The sequence below is a fragment of the Corvus hawaiiensis genome, chromosome 9 (genome assembly GCF_020740725.1).
Source record: "Corvus hawaiiensis isolate bCorHaw1 chromosome 9, bCorHaw1.pri.cur, whole genome shotgun sequence".
In the NCBI taxonomy this organism is placed as follows: Eukaryota; Metazoa; Chordata; class Aves; order Passeriformes; family Corvidae; genus Corvus; species Corvus hawaiiensis.
The window spans coordinates 1,116,022-1,130,416 of NC_063221.1; the positions used below are offsets into that span (position 1 = coordinate 1,116,022).

Here is a 14,395-nt window from a genome sequence, read left to right on the forward strand (position 1 = left end):
ACTCCGTGTTATTATGGAGGCCTTAAATTTCAGCAGGAGTTGTGTGAAGGCTGCTGCAGAGCTGGGTGTAATCTCAAAGGGCAGAGAATTCCACGTGACAAAACTGGCCCTTGTAGCTGACAGCACAGGTACTACTCTGGCTCTGCAGCAGCCGAGCCCTTTTGCAGCTCTGCCGTGTCACAGCTCCAGATTAACAGCTGTACCAGTGTGAGAAATGCTGCCCCAAACACAGGAGGGACTATTTTTGGCTGTTCCACAGGTAGGAAGTTTCACCTATAGCTCAGTTTTTCCATTAGCAGCCTGATGGACAGAAAGAAACACTACGGCTGACCGTGCACTCAGGCTGGCAGGAAATCACAGAAGTGCTTTTTTATCAGCTCACGTCATTGGCTCCCAGAGATGCGGTTGAGTCCTGGGTAAGTCCAAAGCTCCAGGTCTCCAGTGCCACCTTGTGCACCTCTGACTGGGATGGTGTAGTCCCCGTGAGAGAGGCCCAAGCTCCCCATTCCACAGCGGGGCTGCGCAGCCCGCTCAGGTGATGAAGCCCTCAACCCTCAGAATCACGGAATGGTTTGGGTTGGAAGGGGACCTTGACGATCGTCCAGTTCCAACTCTTCCCAGCTTTAACAACCCCACAGGCGCCCTCGAGCCCTGGCTGGGACGTACCCATCGGTGGGGTCCTCAGTTATCTTCTGAAGTCCCGAGGAGAGACTTCCAGCGACGTTTGGGCTGGAGCTGTGCTCCGCAAAACGCTTCAGCTGCTGCTGCGTGGGCGTAGGGTTGGTCATGGATTTTGCGATATCCGCAAGGATACGAGGGAGAGGTCCCAGTTTTGCCACGGTTGCCTGTAGGAAGGAATTTTCACCCTAATTGGATACAAGCACCACGACATCCGCCAGGGTTTTTTGGTAACGGTGCACAGAGGCGGAGGGATGGAGTGGAAGGAAGGAGGGTGGGTGGTTGTGTGCGGGTGTGCCAGGATCGCAATGCAGTGTTATGGAGCAGCGCAACGACGGCGACGAGATGGATGGAGGAGACGAAACGGGGTGCAGCAGACATTGAGGAAAGAAAAGGAAATAGAAAAGAAATTAGGATTGACCCCCAAAAATAAAAATCATGCTCAACAAAACAAAACTACTGCCATTCCAATGCAAAACTATCATGCAAAGCACACTGAGTCCCGGCTGGGTGAGGTCAAAGTGAAAACTACGGCATCTGCTCACTGAAGGGCATTCAAAGGCTACAGAAGCAGCCAGTGGGGGGAACTTTCCAGGCAAAGGGTGTCAACGTGGTGAAGGAAATGCATGCCAACAGATGAGGGGGATCATGAGAAGGTCGCAGGGGCTGAGGGTGATGGGGAAAGGGAAGGTTTTCACTTCACAAGCCTTTCGTTTTTGGTATCCTACGCGGATGCCATCTCCTTTTGCACCTTTGTCAACAATGAAGCCATTGTTCCCTACCCAAACATGAACAATAACTGCACGAGAGCATCAGCAATCCTCATCCCAATATCACCCCACCAGCATGGGATGAAATGTGTGGCTCCAGTTACAGGTTAGCCCAGTGCTGGCCAGGCTGAGGGTAAGAGCAGCTGGCCTTCAGCGAGGAAGGCTGCTCCTCCAGGCCCTGGCTTCTCACCCCTTTGGGCCACTGCTGGGAGATGAGCTACAGGGCATCTCCAGCCTCCTGGGACTGCAGGAAGAAGGTGAAGGAGCTGCAGATTTATTTAAAAATTAAAATTCTGCTACAAAACCAGTGTTCTTCTCAAAGATACCCTTGTTTTCCCCGTAAGCAGGTATTCAGCCAGTTTGGCCCCAGAGAAAGGTCTCTTTACAGACACTTTCATACAGCACTGTGGCTATTAAAATCGCCAGGGTGGCTCCCCTCATTATTTCCCAGTCATTCCCTGCAGTAAAGCCATAACGCATGTAACTTTACCCCTTAATTCTCTTTTTAGGAAACCACTGTACCAGCTCTCAAGGGCCTGCTAGGATAGATCCATACATGTAACCTACAGAAAGGGCAATGCACATCCATACATTTGGAATGTACACCGTGTACGTGTACAAGGTAAATTGAAAAACAAGATCATGACTCGTTATCAAATCAAGATTAATATACAGACTGTCTTTTTGAGTCAAGGACATTTCAATTTACTCTGATGCAACAAGCTCAGTTTTTTGTTTTCTCTTTTAAATAAAGTACTGTGAAAAAATAGATATCCAAGCAATAACTACCTTGGCAAACCCTAATGCAATAAAAATGGAGTGCATTGCTATTCACCTTACCTCTCCAGTTTCAAAAGAAAGAATAATATACATAGAATATGGACAAAATAATGCACCTCTAATAACTGAAGTATGGAATAGTTCCAAGCACTTGGGAAAAAAAAAAAAAAAAGACTCACAGTTCAGCTTTTCTGGGCCTTATCATCTATCTTTGCTATCAAGATTTTAATGATTTTGGTTCCTGCAAACCCACATAGCTAAGGAAGAGCAAAGCTCTGCCTTTCCTCCTTCCAGAGCTAAATGGAGGCTGTGTTTATTGCTGGTGGTGTCCCCTGGGATCAGAAGGACAGAACGTGGGCACCACATGGGAGCCCAGCGCAGTGCACAGCACAAGGCATCTCGCTGTGCTGCAGGAGGACCCTCGGAGTGGATCCCCCTCTTTACGTGGCATTCCTTGTATGCCAGAATCAAAGACTACAAATGAGACCATCTCAGCAGGCTTTGGATCGGGTTGTTGACGAGAACAGTTCTGCAGGGCCAACTCACTCCTCCATCAGAACTGGGGTGCAGGGAGGCACCTCCCTTAGCACCAAAAGGGCACCCCGACACGGCCTTCTTCTGTCCCAACGCACTCCCTTTCCTCCAGCTCGCTCACGAGAAAGGACTGGCTGCCCAGGGAATTCCAGGTCTACTTCTAAGCAATGCCTTCAGCACCTGACCTTCCCAAAGGCTCTGCAGAGTGTTTGCCCTGCTGCTGAAGCCCAGCCACCTCACACACCCTGCTGCAGGCCTTGATCCGAAATCGCTGAAGGAGCGGTTGTGACATGCCACTATCAAACATTCCCCTCCAAAGCTCTTGCTTTCCCTGGATATTCCCTAGTGTTTACTGTTGCTACGGCACCATCCCTGGGCCTCCAAACAGCTTTACCTTATCAACCTGGGACACAACATCCCAGAGGAGGGAATGCAGCACGGAGAGCTCTTTGCCCAGGTCGATGTAGCCGTCATATCCAGGCATGTTCGAGATGGTATCTGGGTTGGAGAGCTCCCTCAGAAAACGTTGCATTCCTCCCCACTCGTGCTCCAGAAATTCATTCATGAAAGCCATGTACTCTTCCTTAATACCAAACCTGCAGGAAAGGGAGGTGGGGGGAAACCCAGTCAATAACCTCCACACCAAAAAACAGTACAAGTGCTTACAGACAATTACTTAAACCCTTTACTTTAGACCTGCCTTTCTGAAGATTTGGAGTATTAAAAAAAAAAAAAATTCAAAATCTGAAGAATTTGAAGTCTTGGAGGGAAAAAAACCCACATGGACAATTTAAGAGATTCACTGCTTTGTGGTACTTACTTAAATACTACTACTTCACTGTTTACGTTACAAATTACATCTCTCCCCCTTCCCTCCCACAGATACTCTCTCTCTCCTCCCGTGCAGGAGACGTGCCATGCCCTTTGTATCATTCAGCTGGGAATTTTGGAGGGAGAGAGCACGAAAATCATGATCCTTCGTGGGAACAGGTTTCTTTCCTTTTGAAACAGCACATACACTAACATGCTAGTGCATGACTCTTCTTGGCTTTATGATGTGTCCCCTCCACAGAATTCTCAAGGAGAATTTATCTGAGGAGTCTCGATGGGAACAGCGTTTGCATCTCGGTGAGAAGATTCCTCCTTTCCTAAAGCCGGCTTCAGTTTGCCAGAGAATCAGCTGCCTGGGAGCACACCTAGGAGTCAGGGCTCTCCTTGCACGCCACAGATTTCAGTTTCACTGGCACCACCTACCTGGCAAAGTTGGCGAGGTTCTGGATGACTTTAGCAATGAGGGTGAGCGTGCGAGAGGTCTGCTCATCAGGATACTCCTGCATGAGGTTGAAGAGGCTGGGAGACATGATGGCAGGGCACAGGAAGCGGAGGAACAGAGAGGCACTGATCAGGCGTTCAGTGATGTCCTGCTTGCCCCTGTTCAGGCACTGCTGCTTCCAAGAGGCAAACACCTCCTTCAGCTCACGAGGGAACACGCTGAAAAGCAAAACAACGGGAAATAAAATCGCACTGGCAACGAGATGCAAGGAGTTGAACTGGTGATCAGTCACCTGCAATACTGATCTGTGAGAAAACATCAGCTCTTTTTTTACCTTCCTTTTTTCTCTCTTTCTCTCTAGGCTAGGTAATGTCATTAGGCATCTATTCATAAATCCCCATTTAATCTGGTGACACTTAAGTACTCTGTAAAACACCCCTTGTTCGTATGTGCTAAGCGAAGCCATTTCCAGACACGCTGATTTGCAAGCTAAGAACTACTTACCCATTGCTACCCTGGAGCAAACAGGGTGTTAGAATCCTGAAAACAAACCCAGCCAAACTGAGCTCATCTCCGTATCTGACAGTTTTACCTTGCTTGTTAAGCTCTCAATACTGTGCCTGTGCTTCATGCCAAAGCACAAAGGCCCCTCTTCTTCCACTGCTACTCAGAAACAGAGATTAATAAAAATCTCTCTGCAATGCTTCCTCCCTGTGATTTCCTGTTCAATTCCACACATCTGAAGGGTCTAAAAGTTTTCTGTACACATCAAAACTTGCAGCTTTTTATGCCAAGTCCAAGCTAAGCTGTTATCTTCTCACTTTATTCCCTCCTTATCCAGTCACACTCAGTATGTGTTCCCTTGGCAGAGGATTTGGGCAGAAGCCCCCACAGGTGTGGTTTGTGCGTTGGGACCCCTCAGTCTGGGCACAAGCTCCACCTGCAACCTGGAGTCACATGCAGGAAGGCAGTGAGGAAAGGGGACAAAGGCAGCCTGGGAAGATGGATGGGTCTGTGCTCCCTTCCCTGTGCCACTGCTGCTCTCTCACCCTCAGAGGAGGAACAGGCACCTCTGAGCAAATGGGGACAAAGGGAGGGAAGGAAGATGCCTTACCAGTAAGAATTGATAATCTTGCAGAAGACCAGCTCACAGCACATTTTCAGGTTGCACTGATGATCTGCTAATTCATTCTGTGAGCACCTGCTGGGATCTGCTTCACAGTTTTCATCTGACTCATACACAGCCTTGATAAACTCCCCTGGAAAAAGGGAAGAGGATGAGAAACCAGGGTAAGTTACAGGAAAAGCCTACTTGACACACCTTTAAATCCTGCTCATGTCTTTCCCTGGCAACTGCCTGTCCTGCTCTGGGTGTCTGCAGCACAGCCTCCAGACACCAGATGTTGGGCACATGACTCCTCCCAGCCCTTTCCCAACAGAGCATAGCCTGGGCTCTGCTGCTGCTGCAGCCTCCCGTGCCCTCGCTGTCCGCAGGCACAGGGGCAGAACCAGGATGGCTTTGCTTAGCAAGCCTGCAGGCACTTCCCTTATAGCCTAGAGAGGAGCATTGACTTGGTATTCAAACTGTGTTATCGACTACAAAAGTATCCACAGTCTTGGGAGTGAAGCCATGTGCTATTTGTCTTCATAATTTCCCCAAGAAACATGCTGGCAATGGTATTTCTTTATATTATTTCTAAATCTGACTTTTTTTTTGGTAATTTTAAAACGTGTCACCTTGCTCTTGAATAAGAGTAATACCCAAGCACGAGCTAGATGCTGCTAATTTTCTCAGCCTCTTATATCAACACCTTACAGCATTTTTATGGCCTGCATCTTTCAAAGCTCCATGGCATTTCTGTCACCCTTCCCTTCCGGCATCACAACAGAAACCGCTCACATACGAGCCACATGAAGTTGCCTTTGTCTGGCAGACTGGAATGAACTACTCACTAGTTTCCCTCCTCTCTATGCAGGCATTCCAAGTGATTTTTAAACGGCTGGGTGTTCACTAGGAAAAACTCTTTATTCATTGGTTTAATGATTCAATGTCTTTCAAGTTCATCTCCTCAGATGATCTCGCTGGCTCTGAGCTAACACAAGGCTTGTTTGTGCAGAAGGGGTTTGTTTTTAGCATTTGCTTTCCTAAAACCCCTTAAACACCTCTCAGCCCCTCCCCAAATCTCAGCCTGCGGTTGTTGCAAGCAAAGCAGGCACCACTTTTTTTTTTTTTTTTTGGTGATGGGGTCCAAAACATTTCTGCTGAGGGCATCTACATCTCTTATTTGCAAAACTGTTGGCATCACTTTTGTTGAACCAATTCTGTTTTAACTCTTGTTTATTGGATAGTGTTTTTTATCCTTAAACATATTTGAAACTTACTCTTTGTGGGCCACCAGACCTTGCTATAATCAGATATAAGATTCCCTTACAGACATGTTACATTGCTAACACCAACCACGGTGTCCTTAATCCTTTCAAAGAACAGGGCAGCTGAGTAAAATGACATTTAAAATCTGACCAAGAATTAGATGGGGATATTGTCATAAGCAATGCTGCCCTGAGCTATAGACAGGCAGGCTGGACAACCTCAGGGGCATTTTCCATCTCTCCTGCCTATGATTTACCATCTTATCACTCAGCATTAAATGATGTATTAGGAGTCATTAATGTTAAAATATTTTATGCAATTAGTGCACATTAAGGAGCTTGCAGTCAGCTGTAATGGAGTGGTCCCACAGCTGATGTTCAGCCTGCTGGGAAGCACAGCCCCAAGTACCAGGCTGCTCATTTCTCTGTACCAGGTGAGAGCCCACGACTGTGACTTACGCTCAGCAGTTCCACCCAGGAGAGTAAGACTACCAGAAGAGGCTCATTACACTTCAGAAATGGCCAAACTGGATATAATCACAGAGCTGGCTATGCTGACCCTTGGAGCACTAATTCAGCCAGCTATGTCCTTGATGCCTTGCCAGCGTCTGGGATCGCTGAGGACAAGCGAGACTGCTGGGAAAGCAAGCTGCTTGGCTTTCTTTTCTTTTTGTGAAAGGATGTGGTGTGGGACTTGGCTTTGGCCTGATCTTGTTTCTCTCGTATCAATTTCCAAAGCTTTCTCCATCCCAGAAACAACAGGGGGTGGGGTGGCTTGTTGTGCAGTTGTGGGTAGGGAAGATTGTGCGGAGCTGCTGAAGGCCGACTGTGGTGTGTCTGTGGAAGACAGCGAGCCTGGGTTTGGTCCCCTTTACTGCTGTCTTTGTGTGGCCAGGAATTCCCAAGGCCGTGCCTTATGACTAGAGCAGAGCCTTTTGGTGGAGGGGGGACAGTAACAAAATTATCAGAGTCCACCCTGGCACATAACAGTGTGCATGAAGAGCCGGTGGGGAGAATGGAGCAGGAGATCACGGGATGGCCAGGCAGTTTTAATGAGTCAGTGAATAGTGAGCACTCGGGATAAACACAGGCAAGAGGCTTCCCAGACAGGATGCATCTTGATCTCCTGCCCTGGGATGCTGGGCAGCCTTGCAGCCCCGCTCCCTGGCCTTGTCTCTCGAAGGACTATGTGTCAAAACCCCTTTTTAAAGCCTGTTTGTGTATCAGACCCAACAACCACCGCTGGTCACAAAGAAATTGCAGTGTTATGCCTCCTCAACATGCTAGAGCACAAAACAAAGCTACCCAGAAAAGCAGAACATGGGAATACAAACTTGAAAAGGGGCTCAACTACATCAAATGAAGCTTGCTTTGCTTTGGGTGCTACTACTGCAGGCGCCACAGGGCATTGAGAACAGGACAGTGTGCTCTCTGTGTATGAGACCCAGGCTGAGTGCTGAGGCAGTCCCTTCCCATCCCACATTGCCAGCTGCAGACACAGTTCAGGGTCAGCCCTTGCCGTGCAAACAGGTGGCAGACCGGGAGCTTCTTACCCAGTGCATCATGGAGGTACCTCTGTCCTACCAGCTTGAGGTATTCCTCAATAGCTTTGGTAGCGAGTGTGTTCTCCCTGAAGATCAAGACATCATGTTCTGCACAACGATCCACCTCAGCCATTACCAGATCTGTCAAGAAGTCCTGAGGAAAAAGGTCAAATGGCAAAGGTGATTTTAGCCAGCTCAGTCGTGCCAGGCTAATGGCAGAAGCCAAGAAGGAAGGATATGTCAGGATAATAAGTAATAGCTCAGCCTGAGACAAAGGGGTGCAGCTGCTACATGAACTAAGGGCCAAGGAAACAGCCAGGGCTCCTCTTGGGTTTATTATACTTAGAGAATGATACAGGTCACAAATTATAAAGGGTAAAGCAAAAGTCTCTAAAAAAAAGGCCTTTACAGCCAAGCTTGTGTTTCAGTTTAGCTCTGGAACAGAACCTCTCACCAGTTTGTTTATCAGAGGCTCTGTCTGCTGAAAGAAACTGTGCTATTATATATATCTTTTTATAAGGAATATTTCATACCAACATGGATTTAAAAATCCAAATTGGAAGTGATGCACAAGTTAGTACAGCTTGATGATATTTAAATAAGAAGAATGGCTTAATAAATTAAATTCACAAACCAAAAGTGGTTTAGGATTTGGGAAAAAAAGAAGTTAACATTCCACTTGCTGGTTATCTATATGGCTTATCTTGAACTGTATTCAATTGTCCAGGCAGGAACTGTCAGTGAGCCTTGATACAGAGAATGACCTCTTGATATAGGGTCTAATTCTACAGTACTATTTATTTCCTGAAGTGATAACTTTATGTGAGTCAATGACATTTAGTACTCTTGGTTTTCAGGCCATTAGTGCTGTTTCTTTTCAACAAAATCCAAGAGAATTCTTTTCACCTGGTGCAAACTGGGAACATCCAGCTGCATCCTCATCAGCAGAGAACAAATTGAAAATGTACCCTCCCTCTTAGGAGCTTTACGGCAGCCTGAGCCACCCGGTGCTTCCCATAAATAGAGGTTCAAAACTTCACACACCAGGAATGCAGCTGTAACACTAACTTATCTACTTGTTGCAGCTGGCACTGCAGCAACCCAGAGCCTGTTTTCCCGCCGGATTTTGACAAAATTTTAGCTACCAGCTTCTCCCATCAGACAACTTGTTAAGGAACGAGTTCCTGTCACACACACTGTCCCAGAGCACCAGCCATCCCGAGATATTTTCAAGGGGCATGCGGTCATGCAAGCAGAAAAGGACCTTTTCTGGAACAGTTAGATGAGGCTGTGCCTTGGATGTTGTTTACAGCCATCCTTCCGTATCTCTGTCCCTCTGACTTGTGTCTGGTGGCTGCTGCTTTCACTGGAAGGAGCTGCCTACAGCATGGCCCTACTCCCACAGCACCTGGTGGGCAGCAGCCAGCTAGATCAGTGTGTGCTAATGCTTCCCAGAACTTCCCACGACCTGCAGGGTGCTCTCCCACAATCCATTTGAAGGAATCAGTGTGCACCCAGAAGTCCTGACAGCATCCTTGGGGCAGGTGGGATCACCATTAACTCGGTATAGATCCTCCAAATGGCTGTTCAAACGCTGACCAGATCGATGCTGGCATTGATCCGCTGACTCAGCGCCGACTCAGCGCTGGCACCCGCTGCTCACTGTGTCACAGACTTACTCACAGAAGCCATTCTCCAGTTTACCAACCTCTTGTTCACTTCTCTCTTGACCTACATCCTGGTTTTAGAAATGCAAGGAAGGTCCCTGACCACTCAAACACAGGTGCTGATTTTCAGAATAACATGAAGTTACAGAGTCCTCCTGCTTACACTTTGGACACAGCATCTGCTGCTGTTTACTGTCATGAGCCCCCCCAGTTTCCACCAGGAATCACTTATCAGTAGCCAGAGTCACTCCAACAGGAGCCACCTGTGCTTACCTTGGCTCTCCCAGTGCTCTGAAGAATGTGCACCAAGGCAGAAGCCATCTCTTCCTTGCTCTTGACACTGATCACGGGTTCCAGCACGGAGCACAGCAGGGCGTAGTTGCTGGTAACATACTCCCCAAATTCTTTGTATTGCTCCATGGGCAAGATGGTGATGGTCTGGTAGCGGGATTTGATGCGAATGGAAGGCCCCCCTGACTTGCCTTTGTTGGCTGTAGGGGTGCTGACTGGGTACCATTTCTCCACAAAGTGGCGGGCGGTCACGCTGGCCGTGGGAATGTTGACCAGGCCGATGTAATTGTTCTTGTCCTTTTTCTTTTTCTTCTCTACGTCCTTGTAGATGTGAACTGTGACGTTCTGAATTTGTGGGAGACTGTAGAACTCAAAGTGCTCCCCCCAGAAAATGTTATCTGCTTTTGCTTTGCTGGTGGTGCGGGCAAAGAGGGTGTCGTCAAGGCACAGCTCACAGAAGTATTTCTTCTTGGGGGTCAGGTCCTTGGCCTCTATGATCCAGAGGCGAAGCACGTTTTCAACTCGATGGCAGTTGTCCTGTGCAGAAGAAAAAGATCAGTTCTTTCATTCAAAAACCCTAAAAAGTTGAATATTTCACCTTCTAAAGCAGCAGCAAAGGGCTGCCTTTTGTGTCTGAGGTAAGGACAGGTCCGAATTCAGAATGAGATTGTCTGATCCAGAGAGAATCAGCATCATCCAATTAGAAAATTGGACATTTTCTGAAACAGAGGCAAAGGGCTGTTTTTGGTATGTCAAGAGTGGGGACTAGAATATTTTTCTTCTTCAAAAGCTGTTATTTGAAATGCTTTAGAAAACAAACACTCTGCACAAGAGTCTCTCCAAAGCTGTCAGACTGGTGAGGAACCCCAGAGCACTGCTAGCCTGTCCCTGGGAGGTAGGATGGCAGCTGTGGAGTGACTTATCAGATATTTCCAGCTGATCCATAACTTGATTCCCTGCTTTGTTTAATGTTGGGTTTTTGGGTTCCCCCCCCACCCCTATCTGTGTCCCTACATTAAAGCATGACCCTTATGAAGCCATGCCCCATCTTTCCCAGGTGCATGGCCTCAGAAATCCAGTCTGCAGCACCCCGAGCCGGCGCTGGGGCAGGGATCTGGAAGCACGCTGGCGTTTATTTGCTCTTTAAAGGCCTGACCCACTGCACTCCCTGCAACAGCACAGGGCAGCTTTAGACACACGGATGAGCGGACGGCTCCCCAGACTAAATTAACTGAGGATGCATCTGTGGGAAGCCCTGGTACACTGGACTAAAATCCAATCATACCACCTCCATTCCCCCACTAATCTTATTTCCGCAGTTTCTATTACCTTCATCGGCTGCGATAGTCTGCGTATGTTTTCCATCCACCAGTCCCTCTCTGCTGCAGAGGAACAACTGAAGCATTTACTGCCCTTGGAGTAGGTTACCTGGAACGAATAAATGACAGGCTGAGTTCAGGCAAGCCTAGGAAACATGTTAGAGGCTGCAAAAAGCGACGAGGAAGATAAACAATGCTCGAGTAGCAAAGTAAATAAGAAAAAGGCAGGTAAAAATACAGCAGCCTAGAAGGCAGAGAGGAGAAAAGGCCCACAAAACGCAGAGAGCAAAAGAAGTTTGAGGTTATATAAAACTAGAGAAACTAAAGTTAAATTAATAAAATTAAGAGCACCAGAGGCTCCTCTTAAAGACTTTTAAGCAAAGCTTTGATCAGCCAGTTAATCTATTCTTTTTTTAAACAGTTGGTAATTGATCTGTGGCTATTAAAGCTTGCCTTTTCCCCGTTAAGGCCCAGGGGCAGATTTGGTTACTAGCAGTGCAAAGACAGACAGAACTGACAGTGCATTAACATAAGGCAAAACACACTGGACATGATGACTTCAGTGAATACAAGCTATTTCCAGGGGTCCATATAGACAGCAACAGCCGAAACAAACCGAGGGAGCTGTGCTCTGCTCCAGCCCTGACAGCTCTGCCTTCCCACACCAGGGAACCACCTCGGTTTCTCCCCCTCTTACGTGGCCTGACGAGCCCCATTCTCTCTTTCCATTCATTCGTGCACACAATTACAAGGCAGTTTGAGGCAGCAGCCTCAGAGCTAAGTTGCTGCCGGTGTTTTCCACCCAACTCCCCAAGCCTAAGCGAGCTGCAAAGTGCTTCCAAGCAGAAGAACTAGGCTGAAGCAAACAGGAACAGTTCCTGGATGCATCCCGAGGGACAGAGCCTGATATGCTGGTTTACTGCCAGAATTTTCCAGGTTGTAAACAGATCTTTGTTCCAGAAGTTTAGACACATCTGACTAATCCTGCTGAAGACAGTGACCTGCCCCTGCCACGACAGGTGACGTGGCCTCAGCTGCATCCAAACACACATGGCTCCACTGCTGGAGCTGTGGGGGCAGGACTGTGCTTACATACACAGTTTCTGCCTGTTTCTGGAGCAGGGCTGGGAGCCACAGCCTGCAGCCTCTGCTGAAACAGCCAAGGGATCTTTGGATCCTGCTCCACGCTGCAGTGGACACGTCCACAGCCACTGAAGCTTCTCCTTGGGCAACTGGAGAGCACTGAGCTAATGGAAAGGGGGCTCTGACTGGAAGTCTCATTTCTCGGTTACAGTGCGTTTTCAAAATTTAATTTTAGGTGAATTTGGAGAGGGTGAACACACAGCTAATGTACATACTATTGCATGTCCACTGTGCTGTATGTATCAACCACACATTTGCACGCCCACTACAAATGCTTAGATATTTATCAAACTGAAGAGGTTTTTCAATTAGAAGACCTGGTAATTGAGAGAGATTTCTCTCTGCTCAGTGACTGATGCCATTAACCTCAAGGACTTTAAAAGTCACATGGTGGCTCCACAGCCCCCACCCAAACCTCAGCATGGCCGTGGCTGCTGCTCTGTTTCCCAGCTCCCCAGTCCTGGAGCAGCGTTCCACAAGGGTTCAGAGGGACTGGCAGCTGCCTGTTTGGAGCCTGTCCCTACCTCAAAGCAGAAGTCTCGTCCAAGGATACTGTTGTGAAGTGGTTTGACAAAGACTGCTTCTTCTGCTGCAAAGTCCAGAGTCTCTATGGTGCTGCCTTGGTTCAGTAAAGACTCATGGGAGCGGGACTCCTTCAGCTTGGGCAGCTCACGTGGTCTGTAGGACAAGGAGGAAAGGAAATGTCTTTTTTTCTCACAATTACCAAAAGAGCTGGCAAGATCCCAGACAAAGCTGCAGCTTGTTGGTGCTTATGCAGAACAACTTCTACAATTAGTCTGCAAACCTTATGAAAATAACATTAGGCCAGTAACCCCAGACTCCCAAGGGAATATCCAGCCTAGGAAGTCCATTCCCACTGACCTAGAAATTGTAGCTGCCAAGTTGTCAGTGAAAGAACAACAGCAAAAAACTCAGAACTTAACTGCTGAAATTTAAAAAAAGCTCATAGGTAGCTCTGGATATAATACTGAAAATGCTCATTACTAGCTAGATTAGTAGACAGATATTGTGTATTAGCAGCAAAGAGCACATGGATCCCTAAATCTGTAACCAATGCAGAACGAGGATTATTCATTAGAGCAGATGACCCTTCACAATACATGTGATTTTTGACATACAAAGCCTTTACACTAAAGCCAAATACACAAATTCCTTCCCACTTCACGATGCTCACATCAGTCATTTTGCATTTGCTTTTTCAGCTGCTTCTTCCAGCCTGAATTTCCAGTTTTTTGGATACCTACTTTCTCTTTTAACTTCTCACTAGCACACACTGCTTCTCCTTTCCAGCTGATTGTCCTGTAAATGCCTGAGCTCCACCAGAGCTGAAATCTCCCAAATTCACAGCACCTTGTATCAAGGCAGTTTTCTCTTTGTCCCCACCAGTTCTTGAACACTTCTCAAAGACATTTCCCTCCCTCCAGCGTGCCACAGCTTTTGGCAACCAACAGTGACATTATCAAACGTGCTTTAACCCTTTCTGTACTCTCCCAATATGATTTAATGCAACATTTGTGCATAGTGGGGAGCTCTGCTGTCAAACAGCGCTGCAAAATGTGCCCAATTTAGAGGTGACGTGGCTTCACCTCTGCTCCTTCTGCCTCCAAACTGACACCTACCATAGAGGCTTCTGCAACAATCATCTAACACTTGAGGCACAAGTTGCATCTCGAGGTAAACATCGTGTGCAGACACAACTTATTTCTCCTGGGGCAGGAATTCAGTCAAATCCTTCACACTTGACCAACAGGGAGCAAGAGCACAGAGTCCCAGCTCAGCAGAGAAGGAGCTGTTGACCTGGCAGGTCTAGATTTTGTTAAGATATTGAAGTCCCTATGTTCAATGAGCCCTGAAGGTGAGTCCATAAATGTGGCCTGCCCACCCAGCAAGTGGGACTGGGCACAAGGAACGGATGTGGAAGTAGAGAGGCATCAGCTCTCTACACATCACTCGGAGAAACACAGTGCTCCTGTGTTCGTCCTCACAGCATTTCCTCTTTTAGTCA

General features: G+C 47.5%; 1 protein-coding gene across 15 annotated transcripts in view; it reads right to left on the bottom strand.

The window, feature by feature from the left end:
- RASAL2 (RAS protein activator like 2) overlaps positions 1-14,395 on the bottom strand; it is a 166,200-nt gene that overhangs the window by 15,877 nt on the left and 135,928 nt on the right. For 12 of the 15 annotated variants that reach the window (XM_048312412.1, XM_048312414.1, XM_048312416.1 and 9 more), the window contains 8 exons: positions 12,894-13,047; positions 11,237-11,335; positions 9,890-10,444; positions 7,959-8,103; positions 5,150-5,294; positions 4,017-4,253; positions 3,157-3,358; positions 667-866 (listed from right to left, as the gene is read on the bottom strand). In XM_048312412.1, the coding sequence (XP_048168369.1) occupies positions 667-866; positions 3,157-3,358; positions 4,017-4,253; positions 5,150-5,294; positions 7,959-8,103; positions 9,890-10,444; positions 11,237-11,335; positions 12,894-13,047 (1,737 nt within the window). The remainder of the gene's footprint in view (positions 1-666; positions 867-3,156; positions 3,359-4,016; positions 4,254-5,149; positions 5,295-7,958; positions 8,104-9,889; positions 10,445-11,236; positions 11,336-12,893; positions 13,048-14,395) is intronic. The other 3 variants (XM_048312415.1, XM_048312407.1, XM_048312409.1) reach the window with 1 other exon arrangement.